General features: G+C 38.4%; 1 protein-coding gene across 1 annotated transcript; it reads right to left on the bottom strand.

The window, feature by feature from the left end:
- Positions 1-19,695: 19,695 nt before the first annotated feature.
- Positions 19,696-22,816, bottom strand: cbln2b (cerebellin 2b precursor). The gene is made up of 4 exons (XM_079360868.1): positions 22,507-22,816; positions 21,615-22,140; positions 20,879-20,998; positions 19,696-20,794 (listed from the first exon to the last, which is right to left on the bottom strand). The coding sequence occupies exons 2-4, from the start codon at positions 21,900-21,902 to the stop codon at positions 20,597-20,599; spliced, it is 606 nt and encodes a 201-aa protein (XP_079216994.1). The 5' UTR covers positions 21,903-22,140; positions 22,507-22,816; the 3' UTR covers positions 19,696-20,596.
- Positions 22,817-23,267: the final 451 nt, after the last annotated feature.

Here is a 23,267-nt window from a genome sequence, read left to right as displayed (position 1 = left end):
CACAGTACCATTTGGATTCACTCAATAACAAACAAGGCGTGATGTGTTTGGGAAGCTGTGTTCCACTTCGATGGTCGGTAGGCTAGCCAATTAGCATTGACAAAGACTCCCTTGAGAAAATACAGGCTGAACACCACCCAGATAGCACATGGTCTGTTCACGAGCCAAAAATGTATTGAACTGGGGGGGTCCTTTAATCGCCACTGCCACTGAATAATGTTTTGAATTTAAAAATAAAAACAGAATTGCACCTTCATTCATCATACCTGATGAATATTGAGTCTTCATACCTGCAGTCTATGTACAGTTGCACACATAGGCTACATGAATTACCATTTGTCCATATGTTTTTAGGCTGTCCTGGACTGTTGGTAAGAGATACAATCAGTAGTCTGTATGAAGAGTGTACATTTCATATTTAGAACTGAAAACACAAGTACACATTAAAAAGTGTATTGGTGTAATAGGAGAAGTGTAAAAGCCATTGCTTATCAATGAATGTGTTATATATAACTGAATATGGTATTAATATAAACATATTAAATTAATTTAAAGAAACATCGGAGTTTACATTCATGATGTATTTATTCATTTTAGTTGAAACATTTTCATCAGTGATGATATTGAACACTTTCTATGCAGGACAAAAGCTATCTGTTTAAGTTCAACTTTTGAAAATAGAATGACTACGGCATGATCTGGTGGTTTTGCACAAAAATTCTGGCAAATGAATCCTTTTATTTGCAGTTATGGTTGTGGCACATGAGGAAGTTCTTATCTGCTTTTAGTTGTTCTTATGCACATAAATCAACATATAGATGCAAATAATGGATCAACCGTTTCCGTGGCTGATTTAATCAAATAGCCATCTTGAAACCACCATCTACACCTGATATGTCAAAGAGGAAGCATCTGTAGGGCAAAAGAAGAGATGGAAGGAGAGGTAAAATAGAAAAATTTACTTTAAGATTCAGCTGCTTATTTGAGCTCAAACACCAACAAAGAATTTGAAATTGATTGGCCTTCTTTTGGACAATAATCATAGCAAATCATAATATTAATAATTGAGTCATTAATTCTGTGCCTTTAGATGAGGAGGAAACTCTCTCTTTCTCTGTATGCATGATTAAGTGAGTGTTAAAGTCATGTTATCACAGCAGTTTAGCCTTATCAAATGAAATACCCTGTTGCCAACAAATGTAATAGCAGGACATTTAATTTGATAGGGATTAAACGCTCTGACTGGTATCTTTCTTTTGCATTGTCAAAATCCATAAAACTAAAGCTAACAACACATAGGTCCATTTTTGAATACTCTCCAACATCCTCAGCCTGTCCTGTAGGATTTAAGCTCATTTGTTCCTGCTGAAGATTAAAATGTACATTTCAAAAACCAATCATTTATTTAAGTGGAATGATTTATTTTATTTATGAAACAAGATGTTCATTCCTAGAACAGCTGGGCAATGAATGTCAATACAAATTTACTAAAAAAAAAAGGACAATTAGTATATTAAGGATGCAAAATAAATATCAAACACACTAATAGTAGTTTAATCATGTGTCTGCATCAACTACATGCAACTGAGATTCTTCTTCTACATGATAGTAGATAATAGAAACAGATGCTTAAGTGACTGAGAATATTGAGCTGTTAAATTAATTGTTTGTCGAGCGCACGCTGATTTCATTGCTAACAACACTGTGGCAACATGTTGTTCAGAGTGAAACAACATGATCACAGTTTGCTTTACATGCTAAACAAGGGTTCAAAGAGCTATCTATCTATCTATCTATCTATCTATCTATCTATCTATCTATCTATCTATCTATCTATCTATCTATCTATCTATCTATCTATCTATCTATCTATCTATCTATCTACCTACCTACCTACCTACCTACCTACCTACCTACCTACCTACCTATCTAATTTAATTTTTTTCTGCTATGGATTAATACATATCTTGGGAATATTAACGTCAATATGATGAGGTGTGCAGGGCTGGCTCCTCGAGGTTAACTTCTGTACATCATTGGGATTTGTTGTCAGCAGGTTTTGACAACAAATTCAAGCATTTGTTTTATTTGAGATTTATTGACAATCCAGCACAGATTTCTGGACCCCTGAAAAGGTAACCCACAATTAAACTATGTATGATTCATCCAGATTATTACACCAATTCTCACCCGCTATGTCTCCGCTCATGTTAAACAACACCTTATTAAACTGTCAGCAAGTTTGAGTTTAGAGCTGTATATGGACCATTGGTTTAAAAATAGCTCCGGCCGCAAGTAAAGAAATTAAATATCATTTGTGTATTTAAATCCCTATTACAGTAAAATGAAATCACACCCATATTATTTGGTAAACCCTTCCCTATTCAGGACTTTGTAAACTATATAGTGTTACTGATACGTTCACTTATATTCTCATATACTGTATTTACATATGTATGAGCCTTTCTAGTAAGTGCTTTGAGTAATTGGAGTGAAGGGAGCCATACAATAGCAAAGTGATTCAAGGTCTTTGATCCAAACTTGTGCTCTCCATGGTGCTGCAGTTCACACAAGACGAGGGGCTTTGTTTGGCATGAATAGCTGCAGATCAGTACAGTACCTTACAGAAGTCTTAGCAAAACTAAGGCTCTGACAGAACAAGGTTACCTCAGAGATGCAGAAAGATGCTGAACCACGCTAACTCAACTCACAAGGCAAAATCAAAGGGCTTGTTCATTTCTGAAAAGGAGAAGTCTTCCTCTGTGACACTTGGAAAGAGTCTTGCAGGAGTGTTTGTTTGCGGAGTTAAAGGTGAATTGTCAATGCGTTTACTCCCCCATAGCCACACATGGACAACAGTCACACAAGCATTCTATCTGAAACCATTTGCTCACATTTTATTTACTCTCACTAACCTCAAAAACACCTTATCACTGTGAAGTGGCCTGGCCTGCACTCAATGATTAATCATTACCACTTTAGAGTTTTTTTTACCTCCCCTCCAACTGCAGAATTAATGCTAGATGAGAGGAAATAGCGGTGCGAGTATTTCATCCTATTCTATTCAAATTCCACTGCACCACCTTTGATATCGATAGTCCAAAGTGAGGCAAGCCCCAGGGCGGTGACGGACTGTCATCCCTCCCCCGGGGGCAGGAACTGCACTCTACAGCTCCCTAATGATGCGTCTGTCTTTTGAACGAAGAAGCCCATGCCAAGGCCTATCACTTAGCAAGCTTAACAAAGCAGGGGGTGGTGGGTTCGACACAGAGCGAGAGACAAAGACAGAAAGAGAGGCAGACAGAGGTGGGATGGTGTAGGTTTAGGCTTCTGGTAGATGAAAGCTGTCCCTTTTTTTTTTAAGAATTTCAAGCTGAAATGAGGCAGGTTAAAACTGGATTTCCATTGTAGATACAGTTCTAAAGATGTGACTTTCATTAGCATTATACCATAATGTACATGGTCGCCATTTATTTATGACGTAACACTAAGGTTGAGAGGATCACATGGTTATAATGTTTACAAATCTTATCAACAGAGAGAATCTGAAAAAAGCTGCAGCAATTAAATACAAAGTGATGTTCTTTTCATGGTCAATGACAGATGAGGACAAGTTTAAATATGATTTTATTCATGATTCATTTTTTATTTCTGGGGGGGGGGAAGCAAATACATGACCAGAGGTTTTCAACAACAGGGAAGGAGCCTCGTATGGGTTGTGGTGTCTATTCATGTTCATATCTGCATATACTGATGTCTAATTAATAGACTATATGGCAAACATGATATTTAAGAACTGTCACACATCAGTTGTGCTTTCAAAGTAAAAGCCCACTCTGTCATTCCTGAGAAGAAACTCTGAATGCTTTTATTCTAAAGTTGGACAATTGTTTGTTAAATTGATTAACTCAAGGCAACTTATTAGTGCCCCATATAAAACAATATTTAAAATATAACATTTACTGGGGGTATATGTTGTGATAGGTGTGTTTTCCTGTCGTCTTTTCTCTATCTCTCCCTGTGCTTGGAGAATAAAGGCAAATCAAGATCATTTTCTCATGAGCCTGTCCCACAAAACTCTTTAAAAGAGCCCTGTTATGTTATTTAGCCTTGTACAGATCAGTCTTTAATTACTTGTTTTTTTTAGTTAATTGTTAATATTTAATGTTTACATTGTACAGAGAGAGCAAAATCTACCAAAGTTAAATTCCTTGTGTGTTAAACATACCTGGCCAATAAAGTTGATTCTGATTCATCGAAAACACTAGTAACCCAGTAATATTGTAAGCACAACCATTTTCTGATAAGCACAGCTCCTAAACTTTTATATAGACACTCAAAGTCTTTATTGAGGTAAACCTTATTGAGAAAGACAGGACTGACAGCAGGGAGACACAGCCGATACATCTCATACTTGTGATCTTATTCCCTGAAAAGAAACTCCCTTTGATTGTACAGGATGCTTTTATTCTGAAGTTGTTCAATGACAGTTTTTTTGTTAAATCAAGTTACTCACAAGACAACGTATTGGCTTGAGCCCAGGAAAATGTTTTGACAGAAAAAGAAAGGCAAAATTCACATGCTTAAAGAAGTTGGTGTAAATAACCTAATTAGGTTAAATAACACCAGGTTAGGGTGATGTTTCTTTTGGTATAATCATCTCCCCCTCTTTATCTCTACTTCTCCCTCCATTGCTCGGAGAGTTGTTTTTTTGCACTGAATGCAAAGTAGGCTCCCTGTTAATTACCAAAATGAAATAGTTTTCTGATCAGCCTAACCCCAAACTTGTTACTAGACTCATGAAAACACACCTGGATAAGGCCAAAATACAAAAAAAGAAGAAAATGTCTCAACACTAGTTATAAATGACTTTTATTAGCCATTATAAAAAACGTAAATAAAATAATTGTCTGATGATATTTCTTCTGAAACAATCTCTTTCTCACTCTTTCTTTCTTTCTCTCTCTCTCCTTCATTGTGTCTTGTTCTCTTATTCTAAAGTTGTTTTTCACATCTATTTGTGACCGAGAAAAAACGTCTTTATTTCCATTTAGAAACATTTAGAAATCAGAAAACACTTGTTTTCCATATTTTAAATATTTGTTTCAGAACCACAAATCTAGTTACCAAATGATACACAGATGCAGACATTACCCAAGGCAACTTATTTCACATTATCCTCAGCTAGCTAACATAACCATTACCTTTACAGTAGCTAGTTAACATTAGATTATTATTATTTAAGCTGGCTAATTAGATATACTGTAGGCTAGTTATCATTATCCTTAGATAGCTTACATAACTGTTTGTTAATATAAATACCTTTAGCTTGCTATCCTTAGCCTACTTTTAACTGGCTAAGATTACTGTCAGCTAGTTAGCAATGCACTTGGCTAACTCCCCGTTTGCTAATTTAAAATAGCCTACATTTAACTAACATCTCTGTAAGCTGGTAAAAGTTCCATTCAACTATCTAACTTTTTTTTTTCTTCTTTTTTTTTTTTTTTAATTACTCACAGTTAGGCTTCTTTGCCAGCTGGATTGAAGCAACACAACGATGAAAAGCAAGCTTCCCAACCTGAGTACAGAGGAAAATGGCCCCATGTGAATAAGGTATGGCATTTAGGTAAATTAGAAAGTGGACACATTATACTCTTAGTAAATAAGTGAAGTAAAACAGTAAAATTGATGACAGCAGATGACAGTCAAAAATGTATTAGTTCTCGAAGTCAGGAGTGTCTGTGTTGTGCTCCTTTTAAGAACGAGGTAAACAGAGAGGAGTTGTAATGAAATACATAATTGCATAAATGGCAGGCAATAATACAGCTGTTGTTGTCACAGTGTAAATAAGAACATTCTCAATCTGGGCTCAGAATAATCACTGTTTATTCATTATATTCCCCTCTCTCCTGCTGAATGGCAGCACACAGTTAAATTGCCCTCAATCATTCAGTAATTGATGCTTTGGCATTTTACTCTTACATCACCCAAAAGAACCTTTGTGTCTTTTTCCCCTCAACACCAGCCCCAAAACCTCCCAGTCTAGATCTTCCTTCTTTCCACCAAAGATCCCAAAGGCATCTCTCAATTCTTGTTCTTATAATCTCCTGATTTGATTTACCATGGGGACTGTTGTTAGTTGTACAGAAACAGCCCATGCAGCAGAGAAGTACAGAATAGCATCACACGCATTGTGGAGCAAAGGAAGTACAATCGGAGATAAAAGAGGAGCAGCCTGAGGGTGTGGGGAGTGGCCACAAGGACTCTCTTTCTTCCCCAGCACTTTCCTTTTTTTCAATTATTAAACCACATAAATGCAGCAACACCTGCAACAGTCCATGAAGGAGGATATGGAGAAAGGAAAAGGAAGGGGGTGGGACGGCTGGAAGCACCACCCTTAAAAAAAACCCTGCTATTTTGAAGGCTGTAACAGGATTCCCTTATCATCTGTGGCAAGGATTTAAAACAGCCCACATTTTCGACATGGATCAAGAGCTCTTTTTATATCTTTCTGCCCACCGCCAACTGAACAGTTTTACTGTGTTCTTCGGGGTTCAACACAGTACAGGGGGATCTTTTGGCTAACGACATGTTTCAAAGTTCATGTGTTATGTGTTATCACTCTGGAAACCTCTGTTCTTCATCATATGAGGCTTAAAGGAAACTAAGAGTGACCATAGGAAGTGTCAGTTCCTTTTCTTTAGATATAGAAAAGTCTGTACAATAGAGTATAGAGTATGCAGTGATATAATAGTTATGCTGTGAGAGATTTTGCAGAAGTTGGTATGTCCTGCAAATGAAGCATTATAAGGCCTTTTTGCTGTTTTTACAATATAGAAGCTAAGTCTAAGCAGCTGGCAATATCCTCCTTATTCATATCCAAATGAAAGACAGGAAAGGTAAAACCACTTGCCTTGAAACCTCCTCAAAGTAAGAACTCAAAAATTATACGAGGAAAGATGTGAAAGAGGGAAGAAAAGAACAGTTGAGGCAGTGGTATCATCTGGTGAACCTGTGGGAGATAGAAAATCAAAAAAGTGTAGGGTGAAAGAGGGGAGAGTGAGGGGGAAGGAGAGGAAGACACAGATATAGAAAGTGTTTTGGGAGGAGGGATATACTTGGGGAGTAGAAAAAGCGCACCACCTTTGCATTTAAAAACACTCAAAACTTTGCTATATAAAAGGCAGGAGTAGGAAAGCAGGACACAAAAGAATATTCACAATGCCTCTGCAAGGAGAAAAAAAACTGTTTCTTCTGCTTCCTCGCCTCTCTCTCTGCCTGGGTTGAGTCTCTCTCCACGTTGATCACGATTTACCGTCTGAAGATGCATTGCCATTTGTTGACAGAGACAGAGTTTGTGATGGTAGTTGCAGTTATTCCACAGAGATAGACGAGGGAGGGGCAGAGAGGGGGAGTCGTCTCCCCCTCTTGTTTTCTTGCTGACTCTCTTAACTGTGTTTACTCTTTCAACATTGACATCCAAAGGTATGCAGAGCTGATAAAACTTTCCTGCCAGCTGAAATTTAACAGTTTTTCAAACCTTATATTCCGTCAGTATTCATTAAGTATTAAATCCAGACAAGAGAAAGACGACTGGCTTTTCAGTGTTACAAAAAGTGATTGCTCCAATGCAGAATTTGTTACGCTTTAGCATTGAATCGTTCTGAATAAGAAATGTTGAATCCTGTGTTTTTTAATTCACAGTGCAGTTCAGCCAATAAAGAAAGATTTAAATTGTCCCCAGAGCTATCTTGTCAATCACTTAACTACTCAAGAGAACAATAAAGCCCATCTGTATTTCAGGGAATGTAGATTAAAAGAAATAAAACAGAACCCACCATTCAGCTCCTATAAAGATCTACAAGACCATTAGTCTGACTAATGGTCTTGTAAGATGAAAAAGATGAAACAGCCTGGAAAAAAAATAAAGATTTTAAAAATTAACAGATGGTATAAAAGCCTCTTTCTACAACAGCATGGAGACTGAGTACTTACATTTCCATCCCAACACTCTCACAGCCCTGTTTTAGGTGAAATTTAGGTCCTATTGTACGAGGTCTTATTCCCATGGGGTGGGGGGGGGGGGGGCATTGTGAGGCTCTGGTGGCGACGCAAGGAGAGCCTGTGATCATGCCCAAGTTACATCTGAAGCGTCAGAGGCATGATCGCAGGGAAACTTCAAGTAAGAAAACAAGCTGCAAGAGCAGAAACAGGAGATAAGAGAGGGGAGAGGAGGGAGAACAACTGATTTCCATCAAAACAGATTGTCAAACCAGATGGGGACTCGTGTAGAATTGGGGCAGAGTGGATGGGAAGGAACTCTGATTGGGCAAATCTCAACACAAACTAGACACTACAGTCAGAACAAAACGAATTTCCCAAGCTCTTAGCTTCTCTGCTGTCATGTAATTCTAAATGGTTTTAAATCATTCTAAATTCAGCTTGCATTGAATATCCTGAATACTAAAGCATTCACAATGCTGGAATACAGTGTGGAGTCAAACACTTTGCACAGCTCAGCTTTGATTTTAGACTTTGGGTTAAGGATTCAGCTCTCTAGAGTTGCAATCTCAGGGTCAGACGTGATGGCTGTGTTTAATTTCCTGGACACAGAAAGTGTCTCTGACCTCTCACCTTTGAGTATGATGTCACTGTTACCAATAATGAGCCTTTGTACTGTGTTAGTGTATGTGCGTTCGGGTGGGTATTTCATTAATTCCTCAGTGCTACTGAAATGATTCTGCATGCTCTGACCATTATCATGGTGCCTCTGGCAACACCTGAGCAAAGCTCATCAGCATGCCAGCATTGATCCCTCACAAGGTTCTCCCCAAAGTGGATTGGCTCTAACGCCTCTTTTTAAACATGCTATCTGAGCCAATGCACGCCCCAGTTTCCAAGAAGAGGCTCTTTCTGTCAGCCATGGAGCAGCCAGAGAAAACACAAGAGCACAGGCACGGGCCAGGGGAGGAATGTATGAGATGTTTTTGGATAACACTGTTGTACAAGCAAATATTTGGGTTTTTAATTGTCAGAGAATAGATTTTAAAATTCTGCTGCTGGTTTATAAAGCACTTAATGGTTTAGGGCCAGAATACATGAGTGACCTCCTGATTATCTATGAACCATCCAGATTGCTCAGGTCGTCTGGTGCCGTCTGCAGGTCTGCTGTCTGTCCCCAGAGTCGGAACAAAACATGGAGAAGCAGCATTCAGTTTAGGTATTAATCTTTCACTCTGCACTGTAACTTTTAATTCCTTTTATATTTTTCCTTATACTAATTATATTTGAATTATTTTTACTTGAACATATTTTAAGTTTTAATAGTTTCAGGGGTTTTTAACTTTTCTTTTTTCATGTATCTTTTCTTTCCTCTGTCATGATGCTTTTGATGTCTTGTGTAAAGCACTTTGAATTGCCTCGTTGTTGAAATATGCGATATAAATAAACTTGCCTTCCCTTGAATAAAGAAAGGAATCCCTCTGACTATAAAATCGCAGCCTGTATATTCTAAAGAAAAACAAAATTAAACCGTTTACCTTTATGAATTAAAGGAATATTTAAAATAATGGGACATATTTTCTTGCCCAGATTTTAATCTGGTAAAACACACTCAGGTGTGTAAATTAAATATCTAGGTGCCACAAGCAACAAGTTAGCGTAAACACCACCTAGCATAACCAGCTGAATCAGGGGCAAAGTGTTTGTCTGTTTGTCCAAAAGGTAGATGAAATATTTCTTTACAGCAGATAAATTAACACCTCTTGTCAGTGTAGGTTATCCATTTGCTATTGAAGTACTGTTTCAGCATCTGACTTAGCAGTTATTTCCTTGAATCTCCACTGGTTGCCTGGCAACTGCTCACACCTGCGAAATAGCCACTGGTAAACACAAGATTGTCCCTTTTGCACTCTTTGTAAGGACAACATAAGCAAGCTATTACATGTAATTGAACTAACCTATAGATGCTAGTAAGAAGATTTCAACAAGGTTACTGCTTGAATGAGGCAGATACTGTAGAGTAATTGGTTTAGCCAGTTTTCCAACACGTAAGTGATGTTGATCTTTTCATCTGACTCTGCAACAGATTTGTTGATTTGAATAATTGACAAAGAAATGAATCAAATCTTTTATTTATTTTGAATATTCTCATGAAAACATTATTAGTACAAGCATTTTAATATCAAAATGACCTTTCTTCCCATTCATATTTCCAACAAACCCTGTCAGGGTGGTGGAAAATGTAGGGAATTATTGACAGTGAGATTAATTATCATCGTTGCTGCAGTGGACTTATCGCAGGCCGGCCTTAACTCTCCAGCCTACCAAAGACCACTCTCTTTTTTCGCCCTTAAACGTGCCTCTAGCATTCCTCAAGGTCCCCCGCGATGCCTGAGGCTGTGGAGAAACTCGGATGAACACAGGGCTCAATTCAAGCCTCTCCTCCCGTCTATTTATGATAGGAGGAACTTGACACGCTCAGGCTTTTATTTTGTTGTCCGTAGAGACATTGATCTGTCCTGCAGCAACATGCAATTTCTCAATATTGGAATACTTAAATGATGTATAGGCAAAGTGTAATGACATGGCTTCTATGCGCAATGAAAACATATGGCACTTGCACCTTTTGAAATGTACATTTTCCTTATAAAATGTTTTTATTAAGACATACAGGGGGATCTTAAAGTCTGCCTATATCTCCAGCCACTTATGATACCTCAGAGTGTTGTAAGTAGCTCTGAGTGAACGACACTGTACACGACCAAAAATTAGCTAATAAACTACTCACTACATGACCTTTCCATTGGCACATCTTGTATATATTCCAGTGCACTTCAGAACATCTTTTTTTTACTTAACTGCTACATCGTTTGAGATTTGTGGTAAATCCTCAATGTTTGATCATTTTTCTCATTGTCTAAAAGACATCACTTAGATATGAGTCATATATGCCTGAGTGGTCCATTGGTTTATATTCTCTTTGTAAAAGGACCCTTAGCTCCAGCTCCTAATGACAATATGCTATATGTTAAGAAAAGGTATGTTACAGTGAAAGATGAGTGACAGTAGGAGCTTACCTGTAAGTCATTGGTTAGTTAGTCAACTTTAATTCTGTGTTTTCATACTTCTATAAATAAGTCTAACTTAGCTTTATCTCCAAAGCTGACCTGACCGGCCAAACCAAACTGAATCCACTTTCCTCAAATCACCGCACCAAATAAACGATACACACTAGAGTGTGATGTACCTCACGAATCCTTGCAGGTGATAAAAGGCTCTAAAAACTCAAGTGATAATGATATGATGCTATATTCTTTCCACCTCTTCCAACCATTCTGTAATTCATAGTTGGATATTTTAATTGCTCTGGCAGCATTTAAAACATTGTAAATGATCATAAAAATAGTTTTTATGGAAAGACCTAAAACCCAATTACTTTCTCAACACCATAAATACGCAGTGATTAAAATGATTTCAACACCTCTTTGAAATTGTCAATTTAGAGGTATTGCCAATCTAAATCCCCTTTTTTTAACGAATTTAAATGTTAAATAAATGTGGTTAAAGGGGAAAGGGAATAAGATACATTGTTATTTGTTTAAAAGTGAAAAAGAAAAGTAGTTAAGGTCCCAACTATCAAAAGTGTTGAAGCAAAAGTTTGTACTCATAATGAATGTGAAAGAGTCAGGGTAATAAAGTAGTTCTATTTGGTAAATTTTATTCTTCAGTGGACTGGCTGACTTTATAAATCGTTTAAATCAAAAACAACAATATGTAACTTTTGCACCTTCAAATAGTAGTTTCATACTTCATCTAATCTTACAATTATTTTCAGGAGGGAGAATTGCACTATGTAACTTTGGAAGCAGGCTGTGGTTTTCTTGCGAGAAGTGCTTGTGGCGTTATGCTACATGGTGCTACACACCAGCATTCAGCTAAAAAGAAACCATTTTGGCTGCCTCAGTTCTATTTGTATCTGGTGAGGCTAAAAGACGGAAGACAACAGTGATGGCTGGGCTGGCTGTGTCAATACCTTTATGATGGTGAAGTTACGCACTGTTGAGCACCCAGCTATTCAAATGGACCCAGTTAGAAGAATAGTTTATTATATACATTTCTTTATTGGAAGACTCAAGGTCCATTTGAAAGACATACAGCAACATAAATTGGATTATTATTATTGTTATTGCAAATTTCTCTTTTTCATCCTACTTAGCGTCCATATGGTGAAAAGTTCTAACAGCATGTTTGTTTTTGAGACAGCCTTCTGACAGAGATCCAAACAACGTGCTTGGTAACATTTTTGACTGTCAGTCTTTATCTGGAAGTCAAATATACGTTGTTGTTTTTTAAACTTTGTTGTCTGCAGTCGACCACCTGCTCTTTCTTGGATCATCCATAATAACCATTTACGCTCATGGGATTTCATCACATGTTCAAAGGCTCACCACCTTTGAGTGAAAGCTTTCTCCAAAACATAGTGCTTAACAGACTTTTACTTTACCCCAAATCTTCTTTAAGATCACAGCTTTAACTTTGAAAAAATGCCAGTAAACATAGACTTATGCTTATAAGCTCGATAAAAATGTAAAACGTAACTCCATTCAACAACATCTGTGTCCCAAATTCTGAAGTATATACTCAAAGCAGACGGTGTGTGTACTAAATATGAACCATTTTGAGTGTGCTGTTGTTCTCTCACAGTGCAACTCACAAAGGAAATGGAGGACCTGCTCACATTTAGAGTGACACTCCAAAGCCGACGTTTGATTGACAAGCCGTGGCACACTTATTATATCATTTCCTGTTCATATAAAATGGAAAAATGTGTTAGTTACTTTGGAAATAAACAGCTCAAACACATCAGTAAGTAGGACATGAGCCACTGTGTGGAATTAGTATGTTGTTTGCTTCACGCAGTCTTTGTGTTGGAGAACATTTAGCATTTCTATTCGGAAAATATTCTGAAAATATTCCGAATTCTTGAGATCAGGGGTCTCCAACCTTTCTTCATCTGAGAGCTACTTTGACAAAATGAAAGTAGCTAAGAGCTACGTGCATCACATCACTTGCATCTACTTACATAGCACACATCAGCTGAATTGAGCTACTGCTTGTACATGTGTGAAATTGCAAAAAGCCAATGCTTATCAATAATGTTAAATTTACGTCAAGGTCCAAAAAAAAGTGACTGTTTGAAACTTCAGTTCACAGTGCCACGTAAGTTTTGTTACTAAAATTCACATCAATGTCCAAGAAAAACACTACACTTATTTTTAAAGGCCAAAATAAATGAATAGTAGGAAGAGGTACATTTACTGTTGTCTGATTTTTCAGTCTTTTTTTTTTTTTTTTTTACACAGTAGGTCAACCTATCAGTGAGCAACTGGAAACGTGTCCGAAAGCTACCTCTAGCTACCGAGCTACCTGTTATGTGCTACACTACATACACTTAATATGCTTTAAAAAAAAAACAACTCACTATGAGGTTACAAAGCTTGTTTTGACCGACTGATAGATTGAGCTAAAAAATAAGCTCTTATTGCCCTAAAGTGTCTAGGGTGAAAACAACTTTCCTGTCTGCATAGATGTTTGTTATTTCAATCGATTAACTCCATTGTAAAAACTTTGTAACTTCAACTAATTCCTATATCAACAAGCCAATGTAGAATCACATCACAGATGTGAAGAATGTCTGTGTAAGCGGGACTCCAATCAATACTGACTTCATGTTGTTTGTTTTATTCTCTGGACACTTATTATCCCTGTGTTGTATTAAAAGAGATGACTTGTGCATTGGTCATTGCATGCAATCTTGTGAGAGGTGCATCTATAAAGGGATACATGGAGTTCTAAGTAATCAGGTCATGTCTTTGTTGCTGGCTTGTGTAGTTGTGTAGACTCTCCACATGCCCTTAAAGAGCTGGGTCAATGCAATAAAGAAAACTTCTTTAATTTAATGAAAGAATCTAATGAGAAGTCTGTCAACATTATGGAGGTGTTAGACATGTTTCTTGGCTTTATTTTTAGACATATTTTCTTTTCTTTATAAAGCACATTCTTCTTATTATTCTTCCAAAAAGCATGCATATAAAAAAGACATACCTGTGACATCTGGTTTGTATTCTCTGGCTCCATATTCTCGGAAAACCAACATCCTGTGGAGGAATTACCTCAAATATTGGATTATGTATAGGTTTGCATTAACAATATAACTTCTAGTTTCCTAGCTGCGTGATTGTCTATTTCTAGAAAAGGAGACAAGGCATGTAATTTTATTCAACCTGGTGTTATACCCCTTCCAAATGATCATATAAAATCATCAACACAACCAATCCATACCTACAGTACACCTGGGAAAGTAGTCTTCCTGCCATTTTTGCTACAATTCTGTATTTGTGCATGTTTATCAAAAAGTGTATATTTTTTCTGTGGGTCTCTCTTATTCAAAGTATCGTCAACTCCTCGGTGTGCGTTTTCTCATGGAGCCCTGTTAGTTGTGCTGAGGCTTTTTCTCACTATTTTAATGATTGTGGTTAAACTGGTAAGCTGTTGGGATGCTCTTTTCTCTCTGGCTTGCTGTCCCTGGGTTCTAATACATAGACAGATGATGTATTGGAAGCGTCACATCAAGGAGTTGTTCATATGCTGCCTGGCTCCACGTTTCTTACTATCTGTGCTTGGTAGAGTTGGGTGTGGGTGGGGGAGTGGGTGCTGAGCCTGGACGAGGGTTGTATTTTCTTTGGGGAATTGCGTGTTTCAGCAGTATGGATATTGCAGGCTGTGGCAGAAGGAATAAACAGACTTTCTCTGTCTTCCGCCCCCCCCCCCCCCCCCACACACACACACACACACACACACTTTCCTTCAGGGATGGGCCTGTTCATAGAGGCGCCTCTGTGACTGATGTTTGTCTGTGTTACGCTTCTATTTATTTGTTTGGCAAACAAATGCATTATTAACAAGCCACTGCCACATGTTATCCTTCCAGTGTAAGTTCTGCTTGCATCAGTTTCATCCTATTCAAGTGCAAATGAGCTAGGTCAAAACAGAAAGTCATCGAACAAGATAAAGGTGAAATTTGACTTGCGGAAATGGCTTTTTAATGCATTTTGATTGTCTTTCATCTTAGCACCCAAAGATGTGACAACTCTCTTTACGCCCTAGAATAAAGGGCACACAGGTGATTTTATGTCTCCATGCTTTGGCGACATAATGCTCTCATTACCACGGCCCTCTAAAATTAGTAGGCCTCATTTGGAATAAAACCTACGCGAGAGGTTTTAAATATGATATAAGGAGGTCTGGATCATTAGAAGTGGCGATAAATTCTGACATTTCCTTTTAACTTGCTGCCACATTAGATATTAGACCAAATGGGGCCCAGAAGTGTCTTTTCAAAGCCAAAAGAAACCTGCCTGCAGGTTTGCCTGGGAACAGCTTGAATAAAGCTAATGCTGTGAAAATCTTATTCACACTCACAATCACACATGAGGCAATTTCAGCCATAACAGGGAGCAGGATCAAGCACAAAATGAGTCTATTGCAAAAAAAAAAAAAAGACACTTTTTCGAAGGCCTTCTTTTCCCCCCTCTCTCATGCATACCATTGTATTTAACTCCTCTCCAATCAAAGGAAAGGTTGAAAATCTTGTTAAGGTCTCCCTCCTTTGGCAGTGTGTGGCTGCAGAAAGATACCTCTTACTTAAAATAGAGGGAAGGTGAAGAAACTTAGGAAATATCTAAACACAAACTCTGCATCTTATTTAGCTTCATTTATCAAACTGACCATGCAGTGAAATGCAGATTCATAGATAATTGCTTTATAAATCTTGAGGGTTTTTTTTTTTTGTAAATCATACATCTACAAACTACAGCTCTTGGTTGTCTGTGTAAAAGGTTTAGCAAATGGGTTGTGTTTTAGGATGGGTCAGGAAACTGTTTTATAAGGTCTTGCAATCCGCCAACAGTATCAACATGTTTTCTTGACCTCAGGCCTCTTCATGGAAAAATAAACCCTGGGTCTGTACAAAAATTTTAAAAATGTAATGAGAATCAGAGATTGTGTCTCCTTTTCTGGGCTCGAAGAGGATATAGAATTTTTGACAAAAAAGAGAAAGTGTAATTATGAAGCTAATGTCATAATGTTCACATATAAGACACAGCTAATTATGTCCCAGTTCAGAAAGAGCCAAAATTATTTTCATGCGAACACTTGAAGCGAGATAATGCATTTCAGTTCAATTACATTAAGCCTCTTTTCTCAATAAAGACTTGTCATGTACTGAAAACTCAAGAAATAAAAACAAAGCTATGGTGATGTTTTTAAGTACGGAGGAGGAGGCTGGCATTCATCTTCGCAAAACTGATGCATCGAATCCATTTCTTTTCTTCTTTTTTGCGATAATGTGTAAAAAGAAAAGAAGAAAAGATGACACTCTACCTTCCAACTATTACCCTTGTTAAAAATGAACAAATCGACTTTTAGAAGAGATGCAAAGGGGAAAATGATTAAATGCTTCGAGAGTACACGAGGAAATGAATGTCAAAGCTGTCTTGATGTTCACAGGCCAGCTTTCAAATCAACACTCTAATTCTCATTGCTAAATTGGTTCAATGTTTTTCTGCATCCGACTGACGATTTGTTAAGATGTTTCCCAATATGAGCCACTTTGTTCAGGGCTAAATGAGCAGGGATTACACTATGTAGCGTGTGTGACTGTGTGTATGTGTGTTACTGTGTGTGTGTGTGTGTGTGTTTTCCCATATACATAATGGTTATGTATCAATGATGAATCCTGCGTGGGTGTTTACACTCTCAAACCACCTCATTAATAAAAACCTGACGTGCTATACGATAGTCTGCGAATGATAACCAAAGATGGCATCCATCTGATGAGCCTGTTACATCATTTAGATTCTGAAGTATTGAGCACAGTACAGGTGCAGCCGGTATGTGATCTTACTCTATGTGCTGCATGTCAGGGTCATGCATGTTAAAGGACCAATGCTCAAAGGTTGATCGTGAAAGAACAAAATAAATGCACTGCCGTATAGAAGTTTGGTGCTTTTAAATAGCACAAAAAAAGTTTTGTAATGACATGCTAGAGGCCCAAAAAGGACAATAAAACACCATCTGTGCCTGTGTTTGAAGACTGATTGTAGAGTTGGGTGGACACATCTATACTCTGATCCATAAAAAGGCTCCATATTTACTGCTACATTAATGAATGCCAATTAGACTAAGGGTAGTGGAAAAAACTTTAAGATCTTTGAAACTCAAGTAAAGATAAAATGTGCAGATCATATGCAAAGACTTGCATATAGTTTTCAAAAAATAGGTATAAATCAAGAAAAATGTCTCTTCTCTGCTTTAAAAATCCAATCTCTGGAGGATATGCGCCTGATGGAGTATTTTGTGTCAGACTAACTGATGCTATGTAATAACCCAAAACAATGTTTTAGTGAGTGAGTGTGAGTTTGACGGCTATCCAAACTTTCTAAGGGAATCATTCAGGTGCAGCCTTTTCTTCCGAGTATGTGCACAATTAGCACTTTATAGGCCATTTTAATCCACTCTCCAAATCAATCTGATTGGCTGGCAGTTTGTGCAGCTCTGTGCAACACTATTGCTGGCATCAGCAGCTCTTCCTCTTTGTTCTCAGCTGTTGTGCTTTGTTACAAACAAGATGAAGGTATGATTAAAAAAAAACAACAACAACAACAACAACAACATGGAAGAGGGAAGCCATCACACACAACGTTACAGATGCTCACATGTATGGAATAAAAAAATTGAAATGCTAATTCTTAAAGTGCCAAGCAGCTGTTGGATTTCACTCTTAACCCAGACAAAGAAAATGCTATTTTCAGTTTTTTCCCCCTACATTTGTATTTGACTCTGTACAACAGTTGAATTTGTTTCAACAAGCAGAGGATTATCATCAAGTGAAGCAGGAAGACTTTTAACTCTTTTGGCAGCGTTCATAAACTGTTTTTTATCGTTATGGTCATGGTGGCTTTGTTTTAAACTTGCATGTCCTACCAGAGCAACTTTTTGTTTGGATTCAGAGATGTACAGAACAAATCAAACGGCCACCGTCTAGTCACTTCAGGAACTTGTCGATTAAAAAAGAAAAAGCAGAGAAAATTAAATGAGAGGATTTTTGGAGGCTTTGCAGTCTAAATTCTTTTGTTTAAGCTTGAGTGAGAAAGCAATAAATAGTCTTCAAACCAAACTTCATTATTTCTGCAGTATATCCCCTCTTCTCTTCCTGCAAGCTAATTAAGAAGCTATGTTTTGTATTCACCAGTGACTGTTGTTTTGTTATTTCTCTTTCGTTTCTCCTCCTACAGATGACCCTGTAAAGGCATTAGCAAGCCATATAGAGCCCCCAAACAGAACGTTTAAATATGTACCTCTATTGTTTCCCATAATACAACAGAGCTCCACTCCAAAACACTAAAAGGTCAAACTCAGTGAACATTTAAAATAGGAAAAAGCACCAGTTCACACAGTTTTTGAACCTCTAGTCTCGCATCACAGTGAATCTGCTAAAGTAAAGATCATGCAATTAAAAATGTTCACCTTGAAAAACACTCTTCTCTGAAATTGAGTGGCTGCAATGCCTTTAGTTTTTGCTCCTTATTTTACTTTGCTCCAAGCTCATCTGTGACTGGCACTATAACAAGCAGCAAGATCAATTCAGCATAAAATGAGTCAAGTAGATTCCCCTCATCACTGTGCATCACAAAACCAGCAAGTGAGCCTCCCCTTCTTAACGTGTTCACCGTGTATCTCCTACACAACACTCTTTTTAATCTTTAAAGCCTTGTAGTCTTCATTAAAACTGTTCAAATATGGCTATTGGATTTAACATTGTTGGCATATTGCTCTAAATCAACATGTTTCTATCAACTGTGAGCTGTGGTGAATGTTTCTGAATAGTATTTTCGGCTTTGCTTTCATTGTGGCTTGTATCTGGCCTTGGATTTAGTTTGGTGGGGTGGAGGGGGTTCTGTGGCTCTAAGTGTGTGTGTGTGTGTGTGTGTGTGTGTGTGTGTGTGTGTGTGTGTGTGTGTGTGTGTGTGCCTATTTGTGTGTGTATATCTGTTTGATGCTAGTGTGTATGTTTAAAAATATATATATATATTCTCAGTACAAGATAACAGTCAACTTATGTGATGATAAAGAAACTCACGTATGGGAGAAACTCTGACTGCAGTTGGGAGGATTTTTGCCTTCTTACACATATCAGCCTTTAGAATAACTGATCCGCCTCTGATATATTCACAAGCATAACTTGTGGATTTCCTCTGCATTATAAAAGTGAGAGTCTTTTCTCTACATCGTGCGCTGTTTAGGCGCGCCCTCTTGCAGTCTGTTTTCTGCAGTTCAAGAACAACTTTCGAGTCAGTAACACAATTAGGACGGTTCATGAAGATAACATTTGAAAGATGATTACTGTAGGGATATATTGCTATTTTTGTTGTTGCTGAGTTAAGGTGTTTATTGCCATGTTGCTGCTGGTAGACTTTTTAGTTGTGTATTTCAGCACCTTGGACAGCGACTACAGCCAGCTGCTCCCAGAAAACCGTTCCTCGCGAGGCCTTTGGTCTCCTCTCGCTTAATTAAAAGAACTTTTACTTCTTATTAACACACAGTTTTACGTTCATTCTACTCCCTTCAAATGTAAAAAATTTAAACAAAAAGCGATAAATGCGCTTAGCCTATACAATACAATATCTTTTATTAAGCGGGACATATAGGGATTGTTCTATTATTTCCACAATGTACATTTGGTGAGCAACGTCACTGAACATTAAATCAGTCAAAGCTACGCAGATTCCGAAATGTAGAACACACAATAATGTGAATATGTACTTTATAAATGATAGAGTAATCTTTAATAAAAGGGCTCTAAGTCGTTTCTGGTGGCTGAAATATGTCGCCTTTTTTCTGTTTTAATAAACTCGTCTTCGGCCTACATTTGGCTTATTTTCAATATGTTCAGCATCCAAACGCAACACCATTGACAGCACAAAAACATAAAGTAAAAACTTCCACTCGTGCAAAAAAATGCCTTGGGCGTGAGAGCACTTCTTCTCTGGTTGTCCATTATTCCATATACTTCACTTGGACGGAAACCATAAATTCTTTAAGGCTATACAAACATAAAATAGAGCATAACACAGTCGGCCTGTCCGGGACTTCAGTTCTTCCTCTCCTCATCCTTTTCCCTTGTCCATGTTTGCCAAGATACACCCTTTTGTCTATTGGCAAAGTTTCTTTTCCAAGCAAGAAAAATCCACATACTCGACAAGCGCGCGCCACTAGCCGATCAATACGTTGAATCATCCAGATTGCGTAAAAGTTGACTGATTGGTTTGAATATATGAAACTCCAAGAAAACGTTCATATTTGACTAAGTAGTGGACGAATGTAAGTATACAGATATTCGTCGGCTTCCTTGGCTGACAGTTTTTTATTTAAGTTAAAAATAAATGGCATGTTGTCGTAGTTGTTGTTTTTCTTTTTTGTTCCTCAACCTAGAAGAAGAGTCCGAAAAGTGCGACGTGGATCATCGCGGATTAAATTATAGAGGAAAGACTAGAAAGCCTGAGAAGGTGGAGTATTTCCATCCGCCCATAAGGGTACCCCGCTCCAGCTTCAGATAGACGCGGTCCTCCCGTTCCACCATCAGCAGTACTCCGTTACTGGCCGCCTCTCTCGTTACGTCCTGGTCACCGGCGAAGGCTGATATAACCGGATAATCGTTCTGCATCAGGTTCACCTGCAAGAAAAGACGACAGGTTTGAAGTTATTGTTCATCACTTAAAAGCATATATTAATGAAAGCCTTGTCATTATTTGCTTACCTGTATAGTTTGTCTGTTGTAGACCTTCACCACGTGAAAACTGAAACTATAAATCCCCCTCCTTGGAGCCTGGAAAACACTTGCTTTGAGATCGAAATGGTTGCCAATGTTGACTAAAACCTATGAACAAGCAAGATAATTATTTTTCCAACAGCTGGTTTTGTCGTAATGCATTGTTTGTCTCTGCAATGTACAGTGACTACATAGATGCGTATCATTCATACTCTGCTTCTGTTACGCCAAATCTTTTGGTTACACTTCAGTCACAGTTTTGGGATCCTTCCCAATTTGATGCGTCTTGAAGGCCGCTGAGGAAAGACCTCAGCCGTGAAAAGTTATTAGATTATCTGCGCAAAAGCAACACAATCCACATGTCAATTCGGCAGAGGCCTAAAACGCATATGTTAAATGATCGCGCATGGATGATCATTGGTTTTGGCAGCGTATCTCTATTTCGTGCCAATTACGCATAGCATTAAATAAAGCCATTTCATAGAAATAACAGCACTGTGTCTGTGTTCGACAAAGACAAAAACCAGATCACACTGAAATTAATCAGTGATAGGAATCCACTCAAACGTGACCTGAAATAAGTCCCTCCTTCGCGGCAACAAACACAACACGCATACGTTTTGGACAGAAAAGAGAAAATACGGCAATCGAGATCTCGTAATAGTCAAAATCTGACTGATATTAAACTTTGCAACACTATTTAACTGCTAAATTTAGATCTGACCTGGTCAAAGTAGATGGTCATGGACGTGTTGCTCATCTCTGACGGCTCGTGGTTAGTTCCACGCACGGCGGAGAAAGCCACCTTTGCCCCAGCGGAGCGCACTGATATGCCCAGAGACGAGGTGACCCCTCCGTCCGAAGAGGGGTTCGAGTCGCACACCACAAGACACTTGCCCTCAAGCACGATGGGCTCGGTGTCGTTCTGGCCGAGGCAGACAACCACGCTGCATCCCAAGAGGAGGGTCAGCGCCAGCACGGCGCAGGGTCCCGGGCAGCGCGAGGGCACCATGGTTTGGATTGCTAATCCTGTGCACACTGATAGAACCCGACAGCTCCTTGGAGGTTTGATCGTACTCGATCACCTGGTCCAGACTTAGTCCCTTCTCTCAGTCTTCCTCTATCTGCGGTGCTTCCTCACTGTCTCAAACAGCCTCTGACACACAGACTCTCTCCGGCTGTGACTCCCCTCCCTCTTGTGCGTCTTAGTGGATTTGGGGAGCGTGTTCACACAAGTGTTGTTGTAAATCCTAATTATATAGGAGAAGAAAACACAATTTCAATATCAGATAGAAGAGATAAAGAACCTTGGATAGTTTGGTTATTAAACTTCAGTATGTTATCTGTGCGTAAAATGACAATCGTGCGTAAAATGACAATCGTGCGTAAAATGAAAGGCTGTCTGTACCAAAAATCTGATATTAACACAGTTCTTTTCGTCTGGTACTGATCAACAATTTGTTCAACGACAGTTTCTACTCAAGCACAACTACTTATAATGCCCATGAACAATTATATTATAATATGTTGCCCCACTTTCTTTCCAACTACTAATCGTGGCGAAACAAGCTCTTCTAATGTCCTTTCTGTTGATTAAAAGGAAATTCACGACCTACCTGTGCGCTCCATCCCGCTGATATCTCCTCTCTGTCTCGCGCACTCTGTAAACTGAGCGCTCAGATCGCTGGTGCTCAAACAGCAAGAGTCTCTGGGCTCCCTTTCGAGGCACAACTCACGCCCATTCTTCATATGTGCGTAGCCACTGCAACAAGACTCCACACAAGTGTCCCACAATTAAGAGCACTTGCGTGGACTTAATGGATTTGTTTACATATTCATCAGTTCAATATAATGTTGTTGGGTTTTTTTTTTGGTTTTTTTTTAGCTCAGGGGCCCCACAGGACGGCGGAGATCACTTGTTCTCAATGCCTATCATTTATATGCTGAAGGTTTCTCATGCCTCCTCCTGATTAAACCGGAAAGGGGGGGGGGGGGGGTTATGCTACATTGCATGCATGTATAGTATGTTGCTAATGTGAGACTTAAACTAGCATCTTTATAAGTTCAATAAAGATACTTGTGCGCCATCCAGTGGCGGATTTTTATTTCTGCAGAAAGTGCTGCATCTGCATTTCAGAGGAAACTAAAGAAATCGAAAACATGATTAAAACCACAAGTGGATTTGGATTTTTGTCTGTATTTTCTTATTAGAAAAGCGTGTTCTGGCAGTTCAGCAAATTATTCTACACACACGCACGCACGCACGCACACACACACCTACACACACACACACACACACACACACACACACACACACACATCAAACTTACAAACACTCCTTAAGCAAACTGAATAGCAGGGGACACTTCAGAAAAAG

Source organism: Symphodus melops (assembly GCF_947650265.1).
Source record: "Symphodus melops genome assembly, chromosome: 14".
Taxonomy (NCBI): domain Eukaryota; kingdom Metazoa; phylum Chordata; class Actinopteri; order Labriformes; family Labridae; genus Symphodus; species Symphodus melops.
The sequence above is the reverse complement of the archived record's forward strand: the minus strand, read 5'-3'. Positions and strand labels throughout refer to the sequence as shown.

Excerpts from the sequence above, each read along its gene's own strand:
- cbln2b (XM_079360868.1), bottom strand. The coding sequence starts at position 21,902 with ATGGTGCCCTCGCGCTGCCCGGGACCCTGCGCCGTGCTGGCGCTGACC. Across the intron at positions 20,999-21,614 it reads TGACCATCTACTTTGACCAG|GTTTTAGTCAACATTGGCAA; the intron begins GTCAGATCTAAA and ends GCTTGTTCATAG. Across the intron at positions 20,795-20,878 it reads ACAACAGACAAACTATACAG|GTGAACCTGATGCAGAACGA; the intron begins GTAAGCAAATAA and ends CTTTTCTTGCAG.